The sequence below is a fragment of the Neopelma chrysocephalum genome, unplaced genomic scaffold (assembly GCF_003984885.1).
Source record: "Neopelma chrysocephalum unplaced genomic scaffold, ASM398488v2 Primary Assembly neopelma1_97027, whole genome shotgun sequence".
NCBI classification, from domain to species: Eukaryota; Metazoa; Chordata; class Aves; order Passeriformes; family Pipridae; genus Neopelma; species Neopelma chrysocephalum.
In genome coordinates, this window is record NW_020925669.1 from 3137725 (window position 1) to 3165540 (window position 27816).

Consider the following 27816-nt stretch of genomic DNA (forward strand, 5'->3'; position numbering starts at 1 on the left):
TGACTCAGGAGCCAATTCGTAAACAGGTCCAACATCCTTGCCTCGGCGTGCAAGACTGGGGGCAGTACCAGCATCAACCTTTTAGCATTAATCCACTGCCACGTGCCCCTCAAGACTGACAAGGCAAGTATACTACTACAAACCTTGTACCACCACAGCTAAAGTTCAATGCAACAGCACAGACACTGGAGGAACAGCACAGGCACTGGAGGAACTACACACTATGATGCTGCAGAGCTCACCTACACAAGCAACAGTGCATCTGCCTTGCTATGCTGAATCTATTCAGCAGGTATGGGCAGAAGTTCAATTTTACAAACCTATTAAACCAACGCTACCCAATGTACCGAATCCCCCACCCCCTCCTATTTTTTTGAAAGCATCCACTGTTATTATTTTAAATTGTACCATGTGCATTTCTAAGTATTTCAACTTTTCCAGGATCAGAGGCAACACTACCTATTCGCCAAAAAACACAAAATGGAAATGACTGTCAGGAAAAAATTCATTCCCTGGAATATCACGACACATGAGTCTGATGATGGGCTCAAGAAACTGTATTTGGTCACAGGAAACAACCTGTCACATCAGTAGTTAGTTGATAAAAATACACTGTCAGTGTAACTGCATCAAATGAGCACAGCAGTGACAGTGTGGCAACAAATCTGATATGTGACCAACAACCTTCACACCATCACGGCACAGAGAAATTTGTAGGCCATCTATTTTACTTTACACAGATGGGAAATCATAACGATGTGCTCCCCAAACAGTCCCTGGGATGGTTGGCCCATTTCACCTAAACAGTGCTGTCTAGCGGGTGTGCAGTGAAACATAAATACAAGAGCACACACACACGTACTTTTCTTTCCAGTCTTCCAGCTGATGCTGAAATCCTACTTTCAGTATGAGTAATAGCAATCCCTCAAATCCCTCATACCTGGAGCTAAATTGTCAGGTTCTAAATTTCCACCAGGCCAGGCTGTCAGTTCCACCCCAATGTCTTCATGTTGCTGAGCCTCTACCTCAGCCCCAGGAGCCCAAACACCAACACCAGCTCCTGATTCTCCAAACCACACAAGCGCATCTCTCTCTAGCCAGGCTTTTACAGGCTGACTCCCCAACACCACAACCACCACCCACTCCATCTACAAGTCTAGCTCCACATAGTCTCCCACAACAGGAGCCTGCCAGTCCTCTCCAGACGAACCCACCACAGCTTCACACTTGTCCCTCACAGACAGAGCCCTCTGTGTCACACACAGGGTCACCCTAAATTTTATGCTTGTCATCAAGCTTAGGTGCCAGTCACAAAAGACACATCTGTTCCTTGCTGCCTGTTCAGCCCCAGTTTCAAAGAATCTCAGAAACCATTAGGTTGGAAAAGACCTCGGAGATCAGCAACTCCAACCTGTGAACAATCACCCACCGTGTCAACCAGACCACAGCCTGAGTGCCACGTCCAGTCTTTCCTTAAACACCTCTAGGGACGGTGACTCCACCACCTCCCTGGGCAGCCCATTCCAATGTCCAATTACCCTTTTCTGTGAAGAAATTCCTCCTAATGTCCAGCCTAAACCTCCCCTGGCACAGGTTAAGGCCGTGTCCTCTGGTCCCGACCCCGACCTGGGTCCACCCTCCTGTCAGGGGTAAATCCACCCCTGAGCCTCCCCTTCTCCAGGCTAAACCACCCCATTCTCTCTATTGATTCTTTTACAAGTTTCCAGGAGCTAAACGCAGTTTCCCCATTTCTATATATTTACTTCCTCCAGGACTCCACAGCCAAGTCACACAACCCTCCCTCCTCTGGCAGGCCACTTCTGCCTATCAATCTCGCGCACCCCCCGAACACAGATACACGCCCACCCCCTCTCCCCAGGCCGAGCCCCCACAACACTCGGTGCCCCTACACCTCCGGTGCCGCGGCCACAGAACCCCACTCGTCCCACAGCCCCACGCCGGCTCCACGCCAAAACCCCCGACAGGTCTCCCCGCACACGCCCGAGGGCCCTCCCCGCCGCGGTCTCCTCGCCCCGAGCCGCAGGGAAGGATACGGCCACAGCCGCGGCTCCAGCGAGCACCTCCACCCTCACCGGCGGCCGCCGCCGCCATCTTGAAACAGCCGCCACTCCCCGCGCGCCTCCACCGCCCCCCCGCCGCTCACCGCCCATTGGCTGCCCGCGGGGTGTGCTGGGAGTCGTAGTCCTTCCGGCGCAACAGGCCGACAGCGAAGCGGCCCGCCGGAACTACCGCTCCCAGCGCACCCCGCGGCTACGGGGCGGCAGGAAGGATAAAAAGGATTTGTTCGCTGCCGGGCTGGGCGGAGGCAGGAGGGTCCCGCGGAGGATGGAGGACAAACCCCCTGCCGGCATCAAGCCCTACCTGGACAAGCTCACCCTGGGCGTCACAAGGATACTGGGTGAGTGGCGGTGAGATACAGCCCCCCCGGGGCCGGGGGCAGGCCGGGGGTGAGCTGGGGGGGGGAGGACCACCAGGTTGTCACGGCCCCTCTTGTGAATCGCGCAGCTGAAGCAGCTCCTGCACACACACAGAGATCCTTGTTTCTGGAATCAGCGGCAGGATTCCCGAATCTCTCGACTTAGGAGTTTCAAAAGCATCAAAGAAGGAGAAGGTAGTGTTTTATTCAAAATTGTAGAGTCATGGAATGTTAAGGAATTGCAAGGGACCTTGAAGATGATCCAGTCCCAACCCCCCCTGCTGTAGGCAGGGACTCCTCCCACGAGACCAGGCTGTTCAAGGCCTTATCCAGCCTGGCCTTGAACACTAACAGGGCTGAGGCATCCACAGCCTTCCTGGACAACCTCTGCCAGTGTCTCACCGCCCACGCAGTAAAGAATTTCTTCCTCACAGCCAACCTAAATTTCCCCTCTTTCAGTTTGTACCCATTACTCCTTGCCCTGTCACTACAGTTCCTGGCAGAGTCCCTCTCTGGATTCCCTGTGGACCCCTTCAGAGACTGGAAGGTTGCTCTGAGGTTGCCACACAACCTTAATGCGTAAATTGTGCATAAACCCGTCTGTTGTAGTAAACCTGGCTCTGTTGCATGTGGGATCAGCAGGGACTGTGTCCGATGGAGGGGGTTCAGTGTGGGGCAGGGCTCTGGCACAAGGCTGATCTGGGAATCTGCTCAGGATCAGCTCCCCAAACATAGTCACCCTACAGCTCATTCCCACACCGTGGGATTTGTTCCACAACATGCCCTGATTCCCATCTCTGAGTTTTGCTCAGGTCTCAAGCCTTCTTGCATCCCCTCAGCATTCTTTGAAGTTCAGCAGGACTGCAAGGCGTTCAGAGGAAGGCTTCTCAGACAAAACTTTACTCATGGCAGTAGAATCACAAGGATTTGTGCAAATGTTTGCTTGTGTAAAGGATTTCAGCATTAGACCTTTCATCCCTCAGAAACCTGGGCACAGGACTGTCCTGTTTCTATCCCAAGCCCTGTGTGCGTCAAGATTACACATTGCAGTCCAAAGACTTCTTCCTGTGAATTTTAAAGCCAGACGTGAGCACTGCAGTTGCCTCACCCAGCCACTGTATTGCAGGACAGTGAGTTTCATCTGGTAACCCTAGCATATCTCTGGTTGCACATGGGTTTAGATAGCTGCTCAGACAGATGAGATTAAAAGATCAGGGCTTAATACTTGCTCTGGGCTTCAGTGAGGACAGTATTTCATCCTCAGTCTCTGATCAGCATTCTCATACAGACTTTTTATTGAATTTGCAGGGGGGTTGGAATTTGTTTGGTTGGTTTGTTTATTTGTTTGGTTTGTTCTCAGTTGTGAGGTCAGGATAACACTGTCATTCTGCTCTGTGACTGAAACTGCTGGTGATCATCCATCGTGGCAAATGCTTCTTTGAAGTAGTTCTTTTTAAAAAAATTACTGGCCCTGCCCTCACTTTTGCCACCCTCAGATGTGTGAGATCTGTGAGATGTTAACTGTGTCCAAAAGTAATGTTGCCATATAAACTGTTTTGGGTAGGTGTGTTATCTACACCAGCAAGACATGGCAATGCAGGTTTGGCCCTTGAAAGTCCTGTAACATCCCTTTGGCATGAAGGGTGTTTCCTGGTTTGTGTTTTTTTGTTTTTCTGCCTGTCTCTCTGACAGCTTCCACTGTGCAATACAGCAATGTGCATGCCAGTCCATCACAGTGATGTTTTACTCTGCTTCTTTTCTCTGTCTCTCCACTCCTTCTGGGAATTTTTCGCATTTTTTCCAGTGAAGTAGTCCAAAGCATGTCAGCTGTGCCACCAAATTAATTAGAATTGCTGAGCTAATTGGGAAACTTTATTAATCTGTTCATTGTTCAAATAGCAAAGGGTATCTCATTCAGAAAGATGCCTTTCTCAGTAGTTAGTAAGATAGAAACTATCTTACTTTAAATCTTTTGGAAGGTCTCATGAAGCCAGTAGACACTTTCTGCCTACTGTAACATAAAATCAGTAATAGACTTTTAACTCTGTTGAGTTTGTGAAACATTTTTTTCAGGAGGTAGAAATAATCATGTAATGAAGCTCAACATACTCCTTTTAACCAAGGTGCACATATAGTATATGGGAGCTTGGCACCTGATTTTCCAATACCTTTATGAACAATTGTTTATGATACCATTTCAAAAACCCTCCTTTGAACAAATTGTGTAGATTAGGTTGTGGGGGTGGGCATTGCTTTGTTGTTTGGTTTTGGTTTTTGTTTTTTTTAACTTGTCTCTGTGGAAGTCCCTACAAGAGGGAATATTTCTCACAAGCCTTATGGAGGATATAATGTAAGGGAAAAAAGAGGAAGATCTTTCCCACTGCCCATATGATTCACTTTGCTGAAGTTCTATGAGCAATAGCAAGTTCCAGAAAGGTTGATTTTTCATAACTAAATCAGAATAGGAGGTGTTAGCTATTCTGAACTTTCCAGAGCAGGACTGTACTTCACTATTGAGTGTTTTTGCTAGATAAGAACATAACTATTCAGACATTTTAAAATTACGCTGAAAGTTTATCCAACTTATAGGCACTATCAGCAGTACTGTAAAGACTGCTAATCTTATGATTTCTTGACTAAAAATCCTATGATTTCCTGCCTCAGCTTTGTGTCACTCCATTACATTGACTCTTTCTGATTTACAGTGCAAAGCATTTTTGGAAGCTTCCAGATGAAATGTCCTAAAAGTAGGATAGAGTTTACTGTGATCTTGATTCAGAGTAATGAGCAGGGTGGAGTCACCTGAACTAGTTAAGCCTTGTATCTTTAATCTAGGTGGCTTCTTCGTTTCTTCCGTTTGGAAGAAAAAGCAACTCATGGCAAAGTCAGCTAATGTTTAAAGGAGCTCCTGTCCATACCTACTTACAGCTGTTAAACGGGGTCTTCAGATTACCCAGAGGATATTTTAAATGTAATATTCCAGCTTTTAAGATGGAATTTCTCTTTCTTTTGATGTTGGATTTGGTTCAGACCTCTTTAGAAGTTGTACTTCTCTCTTTCCTAGACATCATCTTTGACTGATATGATATTTAATCTTCTGTCATCCCAGCCAAGCTGTTGTGCATGATGAATTAAACATCCCTGATGTTTTCTTTGATCACAGAAATAACAATTGCTCTGTTATTATAATCTCTTTAACTTGTCATAAGGCTTGCATAGCTTAGATGGAAAGGACTGTTTAGATCATTGATTCCACACACTTCTTTAGAAGAAGAATACAGCTGGGCAGCTTGTATTGCAGCAAGAGACAGATCACCCCACCTTCGACCCACCTACCAGAAGTGAAACATCAGTCTTCTGTATCTTGGGGTCTTCCCCTTGGCCAGACAAATCTCCTAGGTGACCTACTATGATTTTACTCTTTTGCTGTTTTTTTTCTGCCTTTAACCTGAGTCTTGGTTTTGTGGTACCATGTGTTGTCCTCTAAATTATCTAAGGATGTTACCAGTCAGTATTTCCCATTGGAGTATAGACTTCCTGAAACCAAGTGCCACTTGTCCACCAGCAGAACAGACAAGGGCAAGGCTACTGCTGGAATTAGAAGCCTGGCATTGAAGGTAAAAAACACACCAAAGCTCTCTAGTGCCTGCCTTTCCTGTCTAGTGCACTGTGTATGTTTTACCAGAAAGCAATTGTGACTGCTTTGGGAGCCAATACTTTCACAGCAGAGCCAGTTCTTGAAAGCCCTGCATAGTGTTCACTTCTATTCCATGGCCCCATGTGCTGGGCTTGCAGTTCCCACAACAAGTTGGTAGTCTTTCTGGACCTAATCCAAGGTGAATTAACTCAGTGGGAATTGTTTCAGTTGGCTGTGGGTGAAGTAAAACATTATAAAACAGTAAGCGCAAGAGAGACTGTTCTGCCATCACACACCTGCAGGGGTAGCACTGTGTAGATTAGTATCTTGCATTTCTATAGTGTTCTTTCCCATAAAATACTAAGATGATTTTTATAAGTTACAAGCTCAGTGCTCATAACAGCTTTGCATTTATCCAGCTGGGATTCCAGAGGGCTGATGTTTGCTCACACAGCTCCCTTCATGATCAGATTCTGTGTCTGTCCAAACCCACTGGATCCAGCATTTAAATGTGCCTGTCTTTGTGGAATATGGTTGTTAGCAATTCACAGCAGCACTGCACAACATATTGTCCCAAGCTGAGGATATCTTACCCAACAGAAACCACGGGGAATGCTTGCAAAGAGAGATTCCTCTCTTTTATAGTTTGCCTGGGAACCCATCATTGATTTTTTTTTCCATGAATCCTCTGCAAAAAATCACACCTTGTATACAAAATGTGTTTATGTCACAGAAACACAGAGTAGTTTGGATTGGAAGGGTCCTTAAAGGTCATCTGTTTCCAACCCTCCAGCCATTGGTAGGGATGCCACTCACTAGACTAGTGTACGTCTAGACCCATCAGATATATCATTATATATGCATATGTATCTATAAAAAAAGTTCAAAGGATGACATTTTGTGCATCTTTAGATATCTTCATGCCAAGACATGCTGAGTACAGTTACAGACAAAAAAAAGTGACTGCTCAGTCACCAGCACAGTGCTTATAGTCATTAATGCCTTTTCCCTGGCTGTCACTCAAATTAACTTGCAAAATTGTCTGTCTCACAGTGTTGATGTCACCCATGCCAGCTGCAAACATGCTCCTCTTTTCCTTTTAGAGACTTCTCCAGGAGTTGCTGAGGTGACATTTGTGGAGAAGGAGCCAGCTGAACGCCACACCATCATTTCTTGGGAGCAAGTGAGTATTTTTGTGATACAACTGCAGTGAGGTCAGTCCACATGTGCAGCAGCCCACAGAGAATCTCAAATGCAATGACTACCTTGTGTTTGGTCATGAGGGAGCTTGTTACCAGGTTTGATGCACAGAGGAGCATACACAGTTGTTGAGTTTTTCTTAATCCTGTTTCACTCTGTCTTTTAGGCTGTCACGTGCACCTGATCTGTTAGAGAAACATCATCAGTGTACATTCAGAATGATGGCTTGAAAAAGAAATCACATAACTGTAGTAGGCAGCAACAGTGGTGACTCAGTGGGGAACAAATATTTTTCTGACTCAGATCTGAAAACATTTTCCAACTCCCTTTCAAACAAAATGAAGCAGCTCTTTATTATTCATGGACATTAAAGGTAAAGGCCTCAAGCTGGCAAATACCACTGAGCCATCCAGTTTCTTCCAGTTATCTGTTTCTCTTTTTAGTCTCAGCCATTCGCTTCAGTTTCTCACAGCCCCTCCTTCTACCCCCTCTTTGGCTAACCAACCCAGTCTTTTGGCTAAGGGATGTCCCACTGCCTGTTCTAGAAAGCTGTGAAGGACACTCCGCATTATCTGACCTCACTGCATCACTCTGTGTGATCTGAGGGTTCTGAAAACTGTTGTGTGACTCTTGTGGGCAGAGATGGCATTTTTGCCCCCTTTTTGAATATACGTATATATATTCAAACCTCAGTCTCACGGCCCTGGTGGAATAACTGCTTTGTAGGTGTCACTCACATGTAGGAAAGGGACAGCAGAAGCTGTCTGCCTTTGGAAAGCGGCATGGCAGAGGATGGAGTTCAGTGAATCAGCCTCCATCTACTCCAACCCCACCTATAGTCCATTCTCCCAGAGAATCTGCTCTTATTACCACTGCTTTTGTTACCACTGCATAAAATAACTTTTGCTTGGGCACCTTACCATTTACAGGGTTTTCCTAAACAGTAAGGAAAGGCCTGGCCCTACTTTTGTTAATGCCCTATCCCAATTAGTGACATTTATCAAGAATTTATATACCCAGGTCAGAATATGTGTGATGCAAATGTGTGTTACTTACTGAAATTTGTCCAGTAGCCAACTGGTCAGGCAGAAATGTCCGGTTTTTCAGGTTTGTGTAAACTGATTCCTGATTTACTGTGGCTGTTGTTCAGGTGTTGGATTACCTGGGCTGGGAAGGTCTAGACACTATGACTGAGCCAGCTCAGGTCTGGGAGCAGCAGAGTGACATTTGCTCACTTTTGAGTAGAGAGGATGCTTCTCCCAGACACAGTGTTGCTCTCATTTTCAGGTGCTGCTTCTCCTCCAAACTAAAACGAGTTTCTTTGAAAACTGAGCTGTTCTTGTAAAACCAGACTTTGAAATGCTGTAGCCAAAGCACTTCATTCCCGAGATGTAAAAACAAAATTTCAATTTCCAACACCCCCCCGCCCACTGATGGACTAAGTCAATTGTGAAAGTGAATGTTGAAAATTAAGTGGATACAGTTGAGCTGAACTGCTAATAGTGGGGGGTTGGCTGCCTATTTCTTTGGTGTTGGTTCCAGTTGCATTGATAAATAAAATTTCCCTTCTCAAATTAAAAGGTAACTTTTTTTTTTTTTTTACTTTTTTTTTCCTTGAGCTTTGGGGATGAAGTCTGATATCTACCCTAGTCCACACAATTGCAGGACAAAAAGTCCTTCAGTGATGATTAAGTGCAATGCACTCAGCGCCTCACGAGGCCCTTTCAGGGTGAACTTTTATTTACTTTCCCTCAAACTTACCCTTCTTGATTTTGAATACAGTGTTTACTTTTATAGCTGTGGAGTTTTTTTGAGCCACCAGGTGGCAATACTTATGCACATAATAATTTCTTCGTAGTTGATTTTTAACAAGATCTTTTAGTTCCCCTCTATGTCTTTGCTTATGAAAGTATTTGCAGATTTTTTTCTGTGATATAGGGAAAACTGGTCAAACTGTTCCCAAGCAGAAAGAGCTGTTAAGTCTTACACTTCAGGAAACCAATCCTGAGACCGATCCTGAATAATTTATTGGAAGTCAGCACACTCACAAAAATACTTAAAGTATATGGTTGTCAAGTGTTTACATGGGTAGCATCATTTCCCCAAAACTTTTAAGTAGTTCAATGTATTTTAATAAAAACAGATAATTTTTCAACCTTTCTTGATACTTAGACCTACCAAGATGTTACCTTTTCCCCAGGAAAGGGAGACAAGCAATAGAAGAGGGAGTAGAGACAGAGTTACCTGGTTAACAGAACTCCAGTGGTAATAACTCCAGTGTTTGTCGTCCTATGAACCCTTTCCCACTCCTAAAATTAGGCTGGCAATGGCTCTGCTCCCCTCCACATGCAGTTTTTAAAAGTAAGTATTATACTGAAATATTGCTAGGAGGCACTCTGGCGCAGTGTCTGAATCACAATTTCTTTTTTGCCTCAACCAGAATTAAAATGCATCACCCACGTAATTGTTCTGGTTTTCATAGGGTACACGGAGGTACCAGAGCTCAGCACCACAACAGGCCAAGCAAATTGAACAGAGTAGTTTTGGCTTTTCTTCTGTTTGACTTCTTAGCAGTGTCTGAGCTGCCCCTGGCTGGCTGTAATCGATCCCCACCCATCACATTGCTGTAGTTTTGATATTCTGCAAATCTGCCTAGGAAATTTGTTGTTTCTCCTTATGTATTTTGTCTAAAAAGATTTAATTTTCTGTAATAAAACCATAAAAAGCAGTCTGGTGCTTTCCTATTATAGACTATGTTAGGCTGTCAGACAATTTAGAAACTCTCTCTGCATGTAAATCTCAGAGAGAACTGCCCTGGTGGTTTCTCGCTATCCTAGAATTCATAGAATCATTAAAGTTGGAAAAGACCTCTAAGATCATCAGGTCCAACCATTAATGTAGTACCATCGTGTTCAAAACTGAACTATATCCCCACATGTGCCACATCTACACACCCTCTGACCACTTCCAGGAATGGTGATTCCACAGTTCCTGGGCAGCCTTTTTCAATGCCTGACCAGCCTTTCCTGGCACAGCCTGAGGCCATATTCTCTTGTCTTTCTCACTTGTTATCTAGGAGAAGACCCTGACCCCCACCTGGTACTTTCAGTACCTTTCAGGGAGTAGTAGAGAGGGATAAGGCCTCCCCTGAGCTTTCTTTTCTCCAGGCTAAACGCCCCTGGCTCCCTCAGCTGCTCATCATCAGACTTCTCCAGACCTTCCCCAGTTCTGTTCCCTTCTCTGGACACACTCCAGCACCTCAATGTCTTTCTTATCATAGGGGGCCAAAACTGAACACACGATTCAAGGTGCAGCTTCACCAGTGCCCAGTACAGAGGGACAGTCATTGCCTGGTCCTGCTGCCCCCATTATTGCTGACACAGGACAGGGGTCATTGGCCTTCTTGCCCACCTGGACTCTCTCTGGCTCATGTTCAGCCACGGTCGACCAGCACTCTCAGGTCCTTTCCCACCAAGCAGCTTCTCAGCCCCTCTGCCCCCAGCCTGCAGCACTGCAGGGGGTTGTTGTGACCCAAGGGCAGGACCTGGCACTTGGCCTTGTTGAGCCTCACACGATTGGCCTCAGCCCACTGATCCAACCTGTCCAGATCCCTCTGCAGAACCTTCCTACCCTCCAGCAAATCAACTCTCTCACCCAACTTGGTGTTGTCTTCAAATCAACGGAGGGTGCTCTTGATCTCCTTGTCCAGATTATCAATAAAAGCAATAAACAGGGATGGACCCAGCAGTGAGCCCTGGGGAACTCCACTAGTGACTGGCCCCAGCTGGATGTAATTCCATGCACCAGCACTCTCTGGGTATGACCATCAGCCAGTTTTTTAGCCAGGGAACAGAGCATCCATCCGAGCCAGGAGCAGCCAGTTTCTCCAGGAGAGTTCTATGCGAAACGGTGTCCAAGGCTTTACTGAAGTCCAAGAAGTCAACATCCACAGCCTTTCCCTCATCCACTGAGCAGATCACCTTGTCATAGAAGGAGATCAGGTCAGTCAAGCAGGACTTGCCTCTCCTAAACCCCTGCTGGCTGGGCCTGATCACCTGGTTCTCCTGTACATGCTGTGTGATGGCACTCAGGATGATCTCTCCATGACCTTCCCCAGCACCGAGGTCAGACTGTCAGACCTGTACTTCCCTGGGTCCTCATTTGAAGCCTTCTTACACACAATCCAGGAACCTCCTAGGCTGCTCTCTATGGGGCCTGTTGTTTCTGCCAATCCGGGGTCCGGTAGCGTGGCGGCGGCTTTTGGCGCGATTGTGCTATCCCAAGGAAAGTATTAAAATTTTCTTTGGCTAGTTCTTTATTGAGTGTGTATACCTGTTTTTAGGGTTTTTTTGGTTTTTCCCTTTCCCTTTGGGGGTGTTGGGGGTTTCGTTCTCATGTGTATATAGTCTTTGTAATTGTATATAAATGTAATATAAGTGTAAATATATATTGCTTTAGCTCTCTTATTTTGGGTCTCTTGGTTTTTTTTTGCTTTTCTCTTGGTTTTTGGAGGGGAAGCTTTTGCTGTGTTGTTGGAGAGTTGGTAGGGAGACAGCTCCAAACCACCACACACCCTCACTGCTTCTACCATACTTTTTGACTCAAAAGTATGCATGCAGGCATGTGCATGTTCAAGGGTCCTTCTTGGCATCCTTCTTGTAATGTCCTCCCTTAGCATTAGGCAAGCCTGCCATCCTTTATCCCCAGGAGCACAGGATCTACCACCTTGAGCCTGTCTTGTGGCCCTGAGTATAGGAGAGACAGGGAAGTGGTTCCAGCAGCATCCAGCCTGAGGAAACCTGTGCTTCTTCAAGCTGCGTAATAGGGAAGAGGTTCAAGGAGTTTGGGGAGGTAAACAGTGCTTCTTGCACAGTATTTCTTCTCCTGTTGGGCTTTATAGTATTCTAATTAAAAACCTGGCTGCACAACAACATCCTCAAGAGAATTGTTAAATCCTCTTCTGTGCAGCAGGGAATCAGGTCTACCCCAGCCTCAGAAAATTAAAGCATCGTGATCTCCTGGGAGCCCTCTAGGTCAAATTTATAAAAGGTGCAACCAGAACGTCTCAGCATGTTACACAAGTTAACATTCACATTCACTAGCAGCTAAGACAGACCAGTCATGAAACTGCAGCACGTCAGGAAGAGAGAAGGGTGGCTGCTGATGAGCTCTGCTGCTTGCAAGCCCTGAGAAGGGACATAAATGCCTTCCTTCTCTCCCCAGAAGCTGGGTAAAAAGTGACATAAATGCTTTCCTTCTCACCCTAGAAGTTGGATAAAAATCAGTCATTCATTTTTTTTTAGAAAAGTCTCTCCAGAGCTCTATGTTTTGATTGCTTTCCATTTCTTTACTATATTTGCTTGAGAGGTATTGTTTCAACAGTGCCTTAAGTGAGTTGCCATATGTCAGGGTTCTAGCTTTGGAGCCAGTGCTGTTCAGGTCTTGGAAGCAAAACAAGCCTGATTCTAATATTTTTCTCTGTCCTCTGTGGACTGTGTTTTCTTGGGAGACTACTTGGGGCATTATGGAGAACAAACAAAAGGAATAGACCTCACACACTGTACTGGGCACTTGGGATATTTTGTTTTATGAGCTGATGAGTGTAACCAAATGAGTGGAGTGAAAACAGCTGCTTGCCAGGGCTGTGGTTAAGCCACTTCTGGCACGTTATTGGGAATAGTGTATTTTATGGGGCTGGAGAGCACAATCCTTAAAACTACCAGTTGAGCAGGAGGAATATAGAGTTTGATAAGCCACTTTTAATATATAGTGGCTTGTTTGTCTGACTCTGCTGTCAGATCATCGCTGTTCTGATGTCATGGGGTCATGTGACTAAGTATAATATGACAGAACAATCCGTCCTTTCTATCAGATGAGAGAGATGGGTATTAGTGAAGCTTTCTATTTACTGGTATTTTCCTATAGACCCCATATCTGCTCTGGTACAGCGTTTCCCACCCATATATTTTGCACCATTGTTTGGAAACTCATGCAAAGGGACATGGTTGGGAGAATCCTGAAATAAATTGGGAGGGTAACCACCTGGAGAAACATGCACATGTTGACCTTTCCATTCAGAAAAAGAGGATTCAGAGCAGAAGGCCTGTTCAGATGTAATTTTTACCTTGCCTTAATCAGCTATATTTGCTAAATTGGTCTGTGCCTGAGCTGTAGTTGTATTTACCTGGATACTACTATGGAAGTTTTAAAATCTTAGATTTTGTTATCGCAATGGATCTGGTTCTTCTGCTTGGAGAATAACACCCACTGAAGTCAGATGGGCTGTTTGCATATGTGTTTTTACTGCTGGGATAGATTAGTTAAAATTGGGGGATTTGAAACGGATTGAAAGTGCCATGTAAACTTTTGTGCACTTCTGAGGCCTTGTAGCAGGTCTGTCTCTCTGTTTCTTCATAGTTTTAGCCCTAGTCACTGTGCTTACAGCTACAGCTTGAAATTAAAAGTGATGAAAGGGCAGCGTGAAATTATAAATATTTAGGACTGAGGAGAACCCACAGAAGAAGGTGTGTTTGTGAAAGGCATTTGAAGAACTTCAGATATGTCCATGTGGTTTAGTAATCTCCTTAAACTTACCACCAGGGCCTCAACCATCAGAAGGCTCTTATCAAAGGATGATAAACTGTTCTCAAAACAAAGTCTCTACAGTATCAGTTTGTCTGCTTTAATACCTGTAGACCCTGAATATTTTCCCTACCTGGGATAGGAAAGCACTGTGCTACTGACCAGGCTGCTTGACGAGGCAGGTAAAGTGACCTGTCCTATTTCAAGCTGCAAAACCATTAGTATCTGGGACTCGTCAGTAGTAGTCAGCCAACATAAATGGATATGCTTAGAAAGTAAGTTAACAGGCAAGAGTGAAGGTTGTGTGCAGGTTAGGGGGTCCTGCACAGTGTGTACACCCCCAGTTTAGGGGACAGAGACTGTAACAACCTGAAGAAAGTGGCTGTGAATAAGGCTTTAACAGGCAGAAGGGCTGCCCTCTTCCCAGGGGAGGGAGGGGAAATGAACAGGAGGAGACCAACACCCTTGTTCATGCCAGTCACTGATGACCAGAGGCCAGCATTGCAGCTGGATGCACAGCTGACAGGTAGCTCCTACTGGAGAGATGCTTTGGGGCAACATCAGGAAAGATAATTGGATATGTACAAGTTGGAGATGTGGGGGAGAATCTGATCAGCTTCTCTCTTTACCAAGTAAAGCAGAGCTACATGAACTGCATGTGCATCTTTCTTTTCCTTAGCTACTGGTTACCAGAATATTCTATCTTTATTTAATGCAACTTTTCCACAAGGAGAATAATGCAGCCCTTGGACAAGTCAATGCAGAGATTGTGGAATTGCATCATTGGAGACTATTTTGAGTTTTGGGGTCTGATTCTTTTGGAGTCTTGAGTGTGACAATATTTTAAATGTGAACTCTCTTGAATCTTTCTCAATCAGTTTTTTCTCTAAAACAATTACAGATAAAACAACAGGTAACTCTTGTAGTTATACATGTTGCTTGTCTTCTTAAAACTGACAGGCTTCTGTCCTGTTTCATTTTGTGTTCTCGACACTTCAGCAGAGGGTCACTGGTCTGCAACCAGTCCTGTCACCAGGAGCAGGGCCTGCAATCGCCTATAGCTCTTTGGGATTCTTTTTGTTCCAAGGATTAAGCCTTTATCCTTCCTTCCTCATATTTGCTGCTTAACTAAAGAGTCTAAGTTAAGAAAGACTTCTTCCATAATCGAGACAGGTACAGGAAATGGGTTGTAGTTCCTAGAACTCCAGCTCTCTGGAGTTGCTTCTTTCATTGTTGACTCAAAAGGAAGCAGGCTTAGGAGCCCCAGCCAAGTGCTGAAGTTTGGAGGGGTGAAGCCAGACCAGCAGGTTTGTGAGTCTGGCTCTGCATGTGTTTGCACACATACTTTTTGTTAAGTGAAACGTAGAATCCACTTGATTATGTGCAACTTTTGAATCTACACTTCTCTCACCAACTTGGAACTGAAATCCCTCAGGAGAAGAGAGTCCTTATGCTAATATTGTGTGTGCTTTAGTGGAACAGATAAGTTTAGTCTGATTTCACTCAAAGCAGAACCCTACTATTTTAAGCCATTTATATGAAAAAGCCAGTTGTTCTTATGTACGTGAGCTTGGAATGGCTGCTAGTGTCAAAAGATTATATGTTGTCTCAGTTGGGGAACAATGGTGTAATATTCTTCTGATGACTGACTGCTCATTGTGAAATTTTCCCAAGTCACCTTTGTAAATACAATAGCACAGACCCAAGAAATACACAGTTTTCTCCAAGGCTTTAGAATGAGATATTTGAGTCATCTTGAAGTTAAAAAATTTGGTGGCAAATATTTCTGTACCATGTTTCAGTATGAGGCATGATCTGTGTTTTCCCATAACACTTTGATTGTGATTTGCAGAAAAACTCCTGCATATTGCCAGAGGATTTAAAGAACTTCTATCTGATGACCGATGGCTTCCAGATGACCTGGAGTGTGAAGACTGATGGTGAGTCAACATGTTCCTCTCCACTGATACCCTCATTTCATTGCAGCCAGAAATCTGACCCCTGAATTAAGAGTTATAAAAGGCAGTTCTGCATGGGATTGTAGGCTATTTTAGAGATGTCCTGGTAAGGAAAAAAATATAACTGCCGATCAGAGGTCCCTTCTTGATGCAACAGGACAAATTCTATTGCTTAAGCGTTCTGGACTCTCACAGAAGAGGTGCAGACACTGAAAATGGCAAGAATCCAAACAACTACTCATGACATAAATACTGTTCTGTAATACACTGGCCATCTGTTGACACTCACATGTAGGTATGTGATTTAAATCTCATACCTTAACTCCCTCTGTAGTTCATGGAGAGAGAAGCAGCTATAGCTCATTATCCCATCATAAAGCAGTAGGAGGAGGCACCTCTGATAATGTCTCTTTCTCATTAAAATGTATATGCTGGAGCCTGGTTCCAGTTTCCAATGCTAAAGTTAGAGCTTCATTATCCATCCTTGTTGGGCAAGAATCAGGCCTATTGTTCATTCTGCAGTTATTATCCAGGTTCTCATTGCCCTCAAGCAAGGCTGTCAGATTGGGCTGTGGACACTTCCTTACTTCTGGAGGTATCAAATACAGGGTGTCTTAGTTTAACAATATTACAACGTAGAAATTAAGAGACTTCAGGTGGAAGTGTGGAAAAGGACATGGTCTTCCTCAGGAAGTGAAATTTTATTTCAGAGACAGCTCACATCAGGGCTTTAGCACCTGCGGTGACTTCCATCGTGTTTCAAATGGGATTTGCTGTGTTGTGACCTCTGAAGAGTCTTGTTTTCAGGGCTCACAAGTGTACAGAGTCCAAGGCAGCTCACATAACTGTCTTGTTTGAGCAAGCATCCAACAGTGCCTTCTGAGACCCATCACACATGGCTGAGCAGGGTGACTTGTTGAGTTGATGCTGTTAGAAAGGTTTGGGTTGATGTGTGGAGGAACAGAAATACCTCCTATGCTTTCCTGACCCTGGATGTGGTTAACAGTGAGTCTCATTGCAGATACTCCCATGCCCCTGGGCTCCATGGTGATTAACAGCATCTCACAGCTGTGTCGGCTTGGGGGCTCCTCCATGTACACCCTGCCCAATGCTCCAACCCTCGCCGACCTGGAAGATGACACGGACGAGGAAGGTAAGGCCTGTTAACAGGCTGGAAAATGTGCTCTGTGTCATCCCTTTTCCTCTGTTAGAGTAATGTTAGGATATAGGGCATAGATAGGTGAGCAGTGACCCCTTGCACTAGACCAGGTTGCTCAGAGCCCCATCCAACCTAGCCTTAAGCACTTCCAGGGATGGGGCGTCCATGGGAAATCTGTTGCAGTGCCTTACCGCCATCATAGTAAAGAATTTTTTCCTAATATCCAATCTAAACCTACTCTCTATCAGTTTGAAGCTATTCCCTCTTGTCCTTTCTCTACATGCTCTTGTAAAAAGTCTCTCTTCATCTTCCTTGTAGGCTCCCTCCAGGTACTGGAAGGCTCCTATTAGGTCACCTCAAAGCCTTCTCTTTTCCAGGATGAACAATCCCAATTCTCTTAGCAACTCAGCTAAGCCCCGTGGCAGTGGAATTGGAAGGAGGTGATCTTTAAGGTTCCTTCCAACCCAAAACCATTCTGTGATTCTGTGATTTTTTGTCTCCTGGGCTGGATCTATTATATATCTTATTAGTCCCCTACAGCCTCAACAGGCAGATCTGTATGCTGTGAATATCATGGGGATTGCTGATGCTGCCAGTCGTTAGTGTTACTTGTATCCTCTTTTAGCAACCTGTCAGCCCTCTTGTTCTGCCTTTTCCCTGTTTAAACTTTTATCTGAGTCTTCCTCCAGTGATTTAGCTTCCAAAGTCTTTGTGTGCTTATGGTGTTACATGAACAAAAGATAACAGGTTTTGTCTTGGTAATGAAAGTGCAGCTGGAATGGGAAAAGTAACTGGTAAATACATGTAACTGTGAGGTTGCAGTGGAAAGTGTATGTTTCCAGACTGCCTAAAATGCGGGGAATACTGCTATTTGGAGAGAAGAAGAAAGAAGAAAAAGGCCCACTCACTTTTTTAAGAGTTCTTACAGTCTAACAAGACTGGAAAAATTAAGAGGATAGGAACAGAGCCAGGTGTCATGCCAGTTTCTTTTAAAAAGTGCTATTTGATTTCAGTCTTATCTCTGCATCTATATAGTTCTTCTAGCTTCTAAATGTGGCTGAAAATTTCTTCTTGTCACATTCCAGCTTGGCTGCAGTCCTGATCTTCTAACCATTGTAATGAAATGCACCAATTTCTACTTCCACTCAGTGACTCAAACCTCCAGTGATGCACTTATAAGGTACACTGAGAGAAAGTTACATCCCCACAGAAGTTCTCATCCTGACTTTAGTGGAAAATTCTTCTGGAGAGTACAGCTCTTATGTCCCACTTCTTCCCCATCAGCTTTAGATTTCAAAATTGCATTCCACAAGAACTTGCAGCTTCACAGTCCCAAAATGGTGCTGTAGAAATGCTCTGTGGTGGTTGGGGGTCCCAAGTTGAATATGAGTCAAACTTGGTTGTTGAAAGGGCTACTGATGTCACACTGGAATGTATGGAGAAATATGTGTCTACAAGTTCATTAAAGTCTTCTGTCAAGAGAAAAGAATAAGTTGTTCTCCCTGTCCTCCTTAGAAAAAAAAGTAATTAGGGCAACAAAGGAATAGTAGAGGTAACAGAGGTAATGGACTTCAAGTGCAACAAGGAAGACTCCGGATCCATTAGGAAAACTTCTAAGTGATAACTGATGGATTTGGATTGACTGCCTGGAGACTGTGCCATCTCCAACACTGGAGAACTTTAAGAAAAGATTAGATAAACCTCAGGAGTGACATCTGTAAAGCTGGTCTTGCTTTATGCCAGGGAAGGACTAGAAGTCAGGTTGTTGTCTGTTTTCAGCCATCTGAATTTGACTCTGGTTTGTTTTCCTACCAGATTAAAATTTTTCTCACTTTTTTTTTTTTAGTTTTATTTTAAACATAGGGAACTTAATCATTTCCAAGAAACATAAATATAATAGTTTGCTTTAGTTCTTCCTCAGCTGATTTATTCACAAGTATCAAATAGTTTGACTCTTTGCAACTGAGTCACAGTCAGTTTCCCAAACATGTTTCATGAAATTTTTTTTGTTTGTTTCAGGTAATGGAGACAAACCAGAGAAGCCACACTTTGATTCTCGTAGTCTTATCTTTGAATTAGACCCATGCAATGGGAATGGGAAAGTCTGTCTTGTTTATAAGCATGCTGAACCAGGTAAGACTGAAGAGAGAAAAGTTATCTGTCTCTGGTCGTGGATTGTATCTGGAGGCCACACTTAAAGAATTATGTTAGATATCTGATCTTCTTTACAATTCATAGATGAAACTTTTACTGGGGTGTCCTGTGTCCACTGAAGTCAGGGACTAAACCTTACAGAGACTTAACTAGAGCTAACGTTTTCGCTCCTTTTAATGTTGGAGTCTGAGTTATAATTTCTGCATGTACATGTGGCCTACATACAGTGTTGAACTAATACAGAGCTCCACTAATCTGTCTCTGGTTACCTGCATGTCTTAGAACAAAACCCTTACATTTTGATGAGAACGGGTATAACTCCGCTTAGAAACAAGGAGTAGATGGTAAAAAAAGGCCTTAGCTGACTGAGACAGGCTTAGACTGGTTCTTCCACCTTGTGCATGGATGCAGAGCCTCCAGGTGCTAACTAGGTCAAAATGGGGCAGGAAGGGTGGAACAGGAGGGTAAGAGATGGGAGCTGAGCTGTTTCTTCTGACAGATACACAGATAACTGTTATCAGTGAGTGAGTAGAGAAACGCCCAAGGCACTTGTGAAGTAGGTGGCATAAGACAGTGCACAGGTCACTTGGTGTATGTGTGTTTACAGTGTGGGGCTGTGCAATTGCAATATATATCTTCTTAAGAAAAATCCTCAGTTATTATCTTGTGTCTTTCATTGGGTGTGACTACAGCTCCCAAGGCAGTAAGTTCTTACTTATCCCCTTGCCTTCCAGTGTCAGTGATTTCAGCACATGCAGTGGATGACCTGTGCAAGGGGAGGGAGCATTGGTTACAGGGGTCGATGGCAGCGCAGGGGACAGTCTGGTTAACTGGCAGTGTTCAGCATCTCAGTTTCCCAAGAAAGAAAATAACTTCTTTTTATGCTACAAGGGATGTTGCCGCTAGAGAAATACTTGATCACTGTGGAAGGATTTTGCAAAATGTGTTTTTGTTGGCAGCACACACTCCCATGACTTCCAGACTCTGGACTCTATTCAGTAATCCAGATGACTGACAATTGAGTTAGCTGCTTTTTACTTTGTGGGGCAGATAAATGTTTGCCATAATTGTACTTTGAACATATACTACAAAAGCTGCTGATGTTCCATGTAGCGTATCAGTCCCAGGCTGGGAAGGGGTAGCATTGCATTCATTGTCCAGGATGCAGCCAGACAAATACATCATGCAGCGGGTGAGCAACTGGCTCACGGGTGGGGCACAAAAGGTTGTAGTGAATGGGGTCACTCAAGCTGGTGACTGGTCATTAGTGGGGTTCTGCAGGGCTCCATCTTAGGCCCAGTTCTCTTCACTGTTTTCATAAACAGCTTGGACACAGGACTGGAAGGTACATGAAGTAAGTTTGCCCATGATGCTAAATTGGGAGGAGCTGGTGTCTCCCCCGAAGGCAGGGAGGCTTTGCAGAGAGACCTTGACAAAGTAGAGGACTGGTCAATCGCCAACCATATGAAGTTTAACAAGGGCAAGTGCTGAATTCTGTGCCTGGATGTACATAAGACCACCTTTCTGATGAGTTTGTTGTGTCTCCCACCTGACAGTGGCCAGATGTTAAGCTTATGGCTGCAAAGCAACAGTGTAACTTGTGCTTGTTTTATTCTAGTTGTCTCCCCAGACACAGAGATATGGTTCCTGGACAGAGCTCTGTATTGGCATTTCCTCACCAAAACCTTCACAGCCTACTACCGCCTGCTCATCACCCACCTGGGTCTCCCACAGTGGCAGTACGCCTTCACCAGCTACGGGGTCAGCCCCCAGGCTAAGGTATGACAGCAGGGTCCAGCATCTCAGTTTTTTGCTAAGCACAGAGTGGAGAAACATCTTCCCACCTTTTGACAAGCAGTCTGTAGCCCCAACAGGGCCCTCCCTGGTGAGCCATGGAAGGGACCACAAGTCTTTTCCCAATAGCTTGTTAATGGTCACTTGTTTCACAGTAATTTGAATTCACTAATATTGTGTTAACCCTGCTTTTCTCACCTAAGTCAGGCCCTACCCTCGACCTCTAATAGCATGTGGTAGAACCCTGATTATTTCTTTGCCTTCTTGATCCTGAAGCAAACCTCCACTTCCATGGCTGCTGGCAACTGAGGGGAGCTGTTCATCCCTATGGCTATGTAAGATTTGTCTAGATCAGTTTTCTGGGCATACCACTGAACAAGAGCCTAATGCTCTCTGGGTGGAGAGGGAAGTCCAGGTACCCATTAGACAGATGAAGACTGTGACCTTGAGCCTTGCCAATAATATTAATTCCTTTTCATCCTTTTATGAAGGGATGCCTTCATAAAAATTATGCTCAAAAAGGTGCAATTTAAAAGCCAGCAGTCCTAGAAGTAGTTATAGAAGAGCTCTAGGTAAAGCCTTGTGACCATTCCAGCCCCTTATTATTATTAAAATTGCTGTTCTGCTATGCTAAAATCCTGCTATTAGAGGCTTCTGCTATTCCTCTGTGTTTGACTGGGCCTTCAGCCCTAACCCTGCTTCCATCGTGTGAGAGGTCAGGGAATGGAGCTGACAATCCTACTGAACACAAGCCAGTGCAGTGTCTGTGCACATTGTCAAAGTCTCAGTGAGTGTCCTGCACTTCCCCCAGACGTGACAGCTGTCCTGCCAGCATGGCACTCCTTGGTCCTGTGTGCACATCGGAATTACTCATGTAAATCACTGCCAACTTCCCATCAATCAGTGGCTATAGAAACTTGTTCTTTTTTTTTCTGGTGTCTTCCCTGTTACACTGTGCTGTACTTCGTCAGCCCAGGCTGTGTACGTGGTACTGTAGTGTATGCCTGTGATCTGCCTTTCTGTAGCTTTCCTGCTATAAATATTTTATTATGTTCAGTATATTCGCAAACCTTAAGTGAAATCATTCGTATATTCCCTAATCATTTCCAGCCCCTGTTAGTTAAAATCCTCCTGGTGCATTAACCATTATAATTTTCAAAGTTTTCAAGGGAATATTTAAAGCTGATTTCCACTAAGCAGTACATGAATAGGCTGCTATCTACATTTTGGTATTGATCTTCTGTTTATCTTGTTCAACACTGTCTTGATGATTTCAGTGTGATTTGTAATACTATAGCTCTTACAGTTTTATTTCCTGACTTTGTCAATGAAAAAGCAATGGGAAAAACATTTAAGAGTTGAGAACTGTAGGTCGTAACATTGTGGTGACCTCTGGGAACCAAGAAACTAAATCATTGTAGTTATTTCTAGACAGAAAATCAGAAGTAGAAAGACAATAAGAGAAACCAACACAAAATCCTTGGTGTAAACAGTTAAAAAAACTGTGTTATTTTATATGTGAAGAGAGGGGGGAAAGCTACATTTTGAGAAGTTCAACTAGTTGGTTTCCAATTTATAAGCCCATTTAAATTCCAAGGTTTTTTAATCTTTTCTGCTTATCTGAATCTAGATAAATGTGGTTTAGTTTTATCTCCTCCCTTTGGTTTTCCTCCTGTGATTTAAATCAGGAGTTGCTCCCTATAGGAGTTACACTGCAGGAAAGGTAGTGTTAGGTTTGTGTCTGGTTCTCTTCTTCCCTGTCTGGAATGCAGTTTCAGGACTGTAGCTGTAGCCATGCCTTGTGTGTCTTTATCACAAACACTCTTCGAAGTCCTGTAAACTGCAAACTGATAAGTGGTGTGGGATTAAAATCATGTCCCAGGGAAGAGGGGGAACAAGGTGAAATTGTCTATTTGCAGTTTGAATTTAACCTCTTCCTTCCACACAATCCTGCCTTTCAGCAATGGTTTAACATGTACAAACCCATAACCATCAACACAGCGCTCCTGTCTGAAGAAGCTGATTCCTTTGTGAACAAGCTGGACCCCAACAAGGTATTTAAAAGCAAGAACAAAACTCCAGTGCTCAAAAAGAAACCACCTTCTCAGCCAGCAGGCTCCCAAAAGAGTCACACGAGCATGACCTCTGCGAAGACATCCTCAGTAGCTGGGAATTCTTCAAGGAAGTGAGACCCCCAGATCTGACTCTGGACAACGTTTGCAATAAGCTCTGGTGTTCTCTGCTGCAGAGTCTCAGAGGTTCAGACCAAGTTCCTTGTGCATGAATAGATGTGCCCACGGAAAACACATTGCAGCATTTGCATGAAATATAGCCACGATGTGGATGTAGTTCCTGGAGACTCTTAAGAAAAAAACTTGAGACGTTGATTTTATTCCCTTGTGCTACTTGCAGCATGTATTTTTCAGAGGGCATGAAGAAACCCTTGATGTCACTGCTCTGTAGGGAAGCTTTTGTTCCTGTGCAACTACAGCAGTGAAATGAAGGCAGATATGTCACCATTACTTTAACAGACCATGCTGAAATAGAGGGTGTGAAGATGTTTCTGCCATCTCCTCTGAAAGAAACCTGTCCTGACCTTGCATGCTGTGGGAGCAGGCTGGAACCTGCTGAACAAAGAAATAACTTCCACTTCAGATAGAATCAAACTCTGCACTTCCCTGTACTCCTTCCAACTTCTGCTCTGAGATTCATGGTACAAGGGGACCTGGGACGTTGGTGTCTCTGCACTGTCCTAGCTGCTTGCTCTACAGCCCAGACCACCTTTTTGCCTTCACGCTGTATCTTTTCACATAGTGACATAGAATCATAGAATCAGCCAGATTGGAAAACACCTCTGAGATCATCAACTCCTGTGGCAAGTAGGCACGGACCCACCAGATTGAGTGCAAGTTGGAAAATCGTTTATTAACAGTCAAGCACATGTTTTTATACTCCTCGATTGCATAAGAGGTTACATAACCATAGAGCACCTGCTATTTCCCCAAGGATCATTCTCGAGTCCTTCCAGCGGGCATGTGCAGTCGAGCACTCTCTTCGGGGGCCTGCTGCAGAGACTACATTTCCCATCCTTCCTTGCAATAATCTTCCTGTAAGGTGTTAACCCCTTCCCACAAATCCCCCTTCTTTGTTATAATAACAAGTTACAGAACACTATAACTCTAAAACCTTTCTTAACATAAAACAACCTTATCTTAACTAGCTATATAACTCAGGGCCTAAATCTAAAAGGCCTTTATTAGAACTAATTACTCTATACACTAAGTAACTTCTTTAATCATGTAACCTTCATTAATCCGGGGGGTTTTAAGGGTTTTTGACAGGTGACTTTTATCTGAGGGTATGCATGTAACTGGGTGAAAAGCATCAACTTTATTTTAAGGGGAAATGTGTTAGGGTATGGATATTGTCATCATCATCATGGGCATGCTTCATGAACGAAGATTTGGGAAGGGCTCTACCCACATTTCCTATGATGCCAAGATTTTGCCCCCAAAAAGGCACAAACAAAAAGAAACTGCTTAGAGACAAAGTTTGTAGCCTTTAAGCAGGAGGAACTTTATTTCACGGGCCTCCGGAGCGCCCGGGAACAGTCAGGTCATCCTGGAAAAACTGCTCCCCCTTCTCGGTGAAATAACAGGATTTTATACAATTTCTACAAGTGATTACAACATTTCTACATGTATATTCATAGAATTGCAACATACATTTTCAATATTCATAACAGGTGGAGTTTAGGCGGAGTTAGAGGTGCAGTCTTCAATTTGGGGAGAATCTGGGAGGGTAGTTCTGGCCTTCAACTTCAGGAATCCCCCTGCCCACTTTTCATACTCATCATGAACTTTGTGAACTTTCCTACTTTGGCTGACATCTTGGTGCATCTGGCAGAGGTTTCTGATGATTTTGCAAGGATACCTAGATTTTGGCTCATCTTCCTTCTTTATCAGGTTGTTCTCCTGAGTACATGAGTTCTTGTTCTCCTGTGTCAGTATGTTCTGCATACCTTAATGAATTATTGCCTCTACTGTTTCTAAGACTAAGCTTTTCTGTTCTTGCTTATACCTATATTCTGAATTTAACTCTCTACTTTTCATATAGTAATATTTGCTTTCTGGGCCTTGTCCGGCTTCATTCCCCCTTTTCTAAAACTTACGAATTCTTTCGTCAAGTTTTAGTTTTGAGGGTATTGATAGGCTTGTATCATTGCCCAGATTACTTGTGGCTTCGTATTTATAGACTTTAGCTGATACCACAGACACACGTTCAAAAGAGTTAGTAAGAGTATTGCTATTGATATGATCAAGATTGGGTGTATCAAGTAATTAAAAACTTGGGTTGCTGTTGGGGAATACCTTGTAAAGATATCCCACCAGTGGTGTTTCCCTACTTGTTCAATTTTGGTTAAGATATTTTTTTTTTTATTTATTCCTGCTGCGTCATGTTCTACTTGCCACAGCATGCATTGTGTGGTTTTGTTTACTTCTTGCACTAGTTTATCTGTGTCAGGATGTGTGAGTATGGTTTTGAGAAGGTTAGTATCCATACCTATCTGTAGTCTTGGTATGTCTTCAATTAGTTGTTAAGTAGTTACAGGAGTAATGTAGTTAAAGTCACAGTCTACAATCTTAGTAAAGTTACATATGCAAAAGGTTAGTACTATTAGTTATTTCGTGACAGTTACCTATGGTAATGTCACTGCAGACAGTTCTTACACATCCACATCCATTACCTACATAAAATACTTGTGATTGAGCTTTACTGTGAGGAAGCATTTTAAAGATACATACACTGTTCTCAGCATCTAAGCATAAGTCTTCTGCTTCTACTATAGTATTTTTGCAGATATAGCCTAATTGTCCTCTAGGGATGCATGCTTTTGTGTTAACTCATTGCTATTTATTCTTAGTATTGTCATAACTATCCCAAACATTGGTCAAGACAGGGAAGATAACTTTTTCCTCTGCAGCACTAATAGTGAGAACATAAGCTTCAATAGGTTCGTGTTGTGGATTGTTAGTGAAATTCAATAATTGCCAACAAGCTTGGTGATCTTTTTCAAACTGACTGGTAGAGTTATTTCTCAATACGAAAGATCTTGATAGGTATGTATCATTATTTATATTGTCTGTGTCTTTTTGACACTTGCCAGCGTCATGCCCAATACGACTTGGTTTGTTCCCATTGTTCCTCAGCAACAGTGTAGGAATGTGGGATTGCAATATGTTGTCCACATTCGGATGCAATGATAATGTTTTGTTGGCACAATTGAGCTCTTATGGCTCGGCTTATAATTACATAAAGAAAGAATACTTCGGCTCTGATTTCTAAGTTTTCAATACGTTGTACAACTTGATGTACTTGCCCATTGAGAATAGGGGTGTCCAGAAAGTCAGAGGCCCAATGCTCTCCTGACCATGATTGATGAGCTTGAGAGTTACAAGCTAAACATAGTATGTTAAAAGTCCCTTCTCTTTCTCTAACTACTCTCCAAGTTTTCTTGTTACAATTTTGACACTTTACACAAATCCAAGGGCGACATGAGCAACCATGAGTGTGACAAGCACTTATTAACTGTCTTTGCAAATCACTTATATGTATAATTTCTCCTTCAAGATCAATTCCTTTCTTCTGCAGTGCTGTCTTCCACATAGTCACGGCACTTCATGCGTCCAGCGTCCAGCACGTGTGGGGTGTTGGGACGGAGTAGAGGGTATTTTAAGGTGGTGAAATAGGTTAAGAAAGGTAGGAGCGTGTTATGAAAGTTTTTTTGTGGGATAGTTGGTTTAAGGAGAAGACGAACTAGAGTACAACCCCCTAGTGATTTAAATGTTTGCAACTGGAAACTGGTTTAAGAATCCAACCCCTGGATCAACTGGTGGATGTTGGTCTGTCAAGTACTGGTTACTAGATTAATACCTGTCAGCGGTGACCAGTACTTTATAGATAGATATCCTGTGCATGACACGGTGAGACAAATTGAGAAATCCCAGATAACTGCATAATTAAACCCCTATGATAATAATGGGAGGCCAACAAAGTAAAGAAAGCAGCCTGCTGGAATCAGGAAGGGAAGAGAAAGAGAGCACCCTGCAGAAGTTACAAAAGGATGAAAAAGAAAGTAGTTTGCCAGAATCAGAAAGGAATCAGGAGTACAGTCACGGCAATCCATATTAAAAGTGCCAGCAATTTAGCTTTCGTAATTTCTTTTTTTCTGTCTTTTTTTTTTTTTTAAACTGGCGTAAGGCTTCAGCATTCTGTTTCATCTCTCAGGAATTACCTCCCCCCTTCCCTGGCTGCTCACCTCTGGATCGAATGCTGAATTTTCTTCTTTTTTCCTATAGTCCTATAACTTCAGAGGTGATTGGCGTGTGCAGGGTCCTCAAGGAGCTCCTCCTTTCCTTTGAGTTCAGCCAGGGGCTGCCACTGGTAGACATCCCAGCAGCCTAATGCTCTGGTTTCTGATGTCTCTCTTAAAATTCTTTGTTTGGGTGCCATTTGTGGCAGTTAGGCACGGACCCACCAGATTGAGTGCAAGCTGGCAAATCATTTATTAACAGTTTATTAACACGTTTTTATACTCCTCGATTACATAAGAGGTTACATAACCATAGGGCATGTGCTATTTCCCCAAGGATCATTCTCGAATCCTTCCAGTGGGCATGTGCAGTTGAGCACTCTCTTCGGGGAGCCTGCTGCGGAGACTACATTTCCCATCCTTCCTTGCAATAATCTTCCTGTAAGGTGTTAGCCCTTTCCCACAAAGTCCAACCCTTGATCCACTACTGCCGTGGTTACGAGACCATGGCACTGATGCCACATCCAGTCTCATCTTAAAAACCTCCAGAATGGAGAATCCACCACTTCCCTGGGTAGCCCA

General features: G+C 43.7%; 2 protein-coding genes across 4 annotated transcripts in view; one reads left to right on the forward strand and one right to left on the reverse strand.

Moving 5' to 3' along the window:
• Positions 1-2141, reverse strand: part of KIAA1328 (KIAA1328 ortholog) — a 171144-nt gene extending 169003 nt beyond the window's left edge. Inside the window, exon 1 of one of the 2 annotated variants that reach the window (XM_027671050.1) lies at positions 2055-2141. In XM_027671050.1, the coding sequence (XP_027526851.1) occupies positions 2055-2112 (58 nt within the window). In that variant the 5' untranslated portion in view covers positions 2113-2141. Of the gene's footprint in view, positions 1-1912; positions 1976-2054 lie in introns of those variants that run through there. The other variant, XM_027671051.1, reaches the window with a different exon arrangement.
• Positions 2142-2291: 150 nt separating this feature from the next.
• Positions 2292-27729, forward strand: TPGS2 (tubulin polyglutamylase complex subunit 2). Of its 2 annotated transcripts, XR_003532178.1 has the most exons (8): positions 2292-2419; positions 7178-7257; positions 15709-15796; positions 16836-16967; positions 18993-19106; positions 20746-20906; positions 22883-24035; positions 27681-27729. XR_003532178.1 is itself a non-coding variant. In XM_027671058.1 (7 exons), the coding sequence occupies exons 1-7, from the start codon at positions 2347-2349 to the stop codon at positions 23108-23110; spliced, it is 876 nt and encodes a 291-aa protein (XP_027526859.1). In that variant the 5' UTR covers positions 2292-2346; the 3' UTR covers positions 23111-24406. The 2 variants fall into 2 exon arrangements, 1 of the variants encoding a protein (XP_027526859.1); XM_027671058.1 differs by lacking the exon at positions 27681-27729 and having other exon boundaries at positions 22883-24406.
• The last annotated feature ends 87 nt before the right edge of the window (positions 27730-27816 follow it).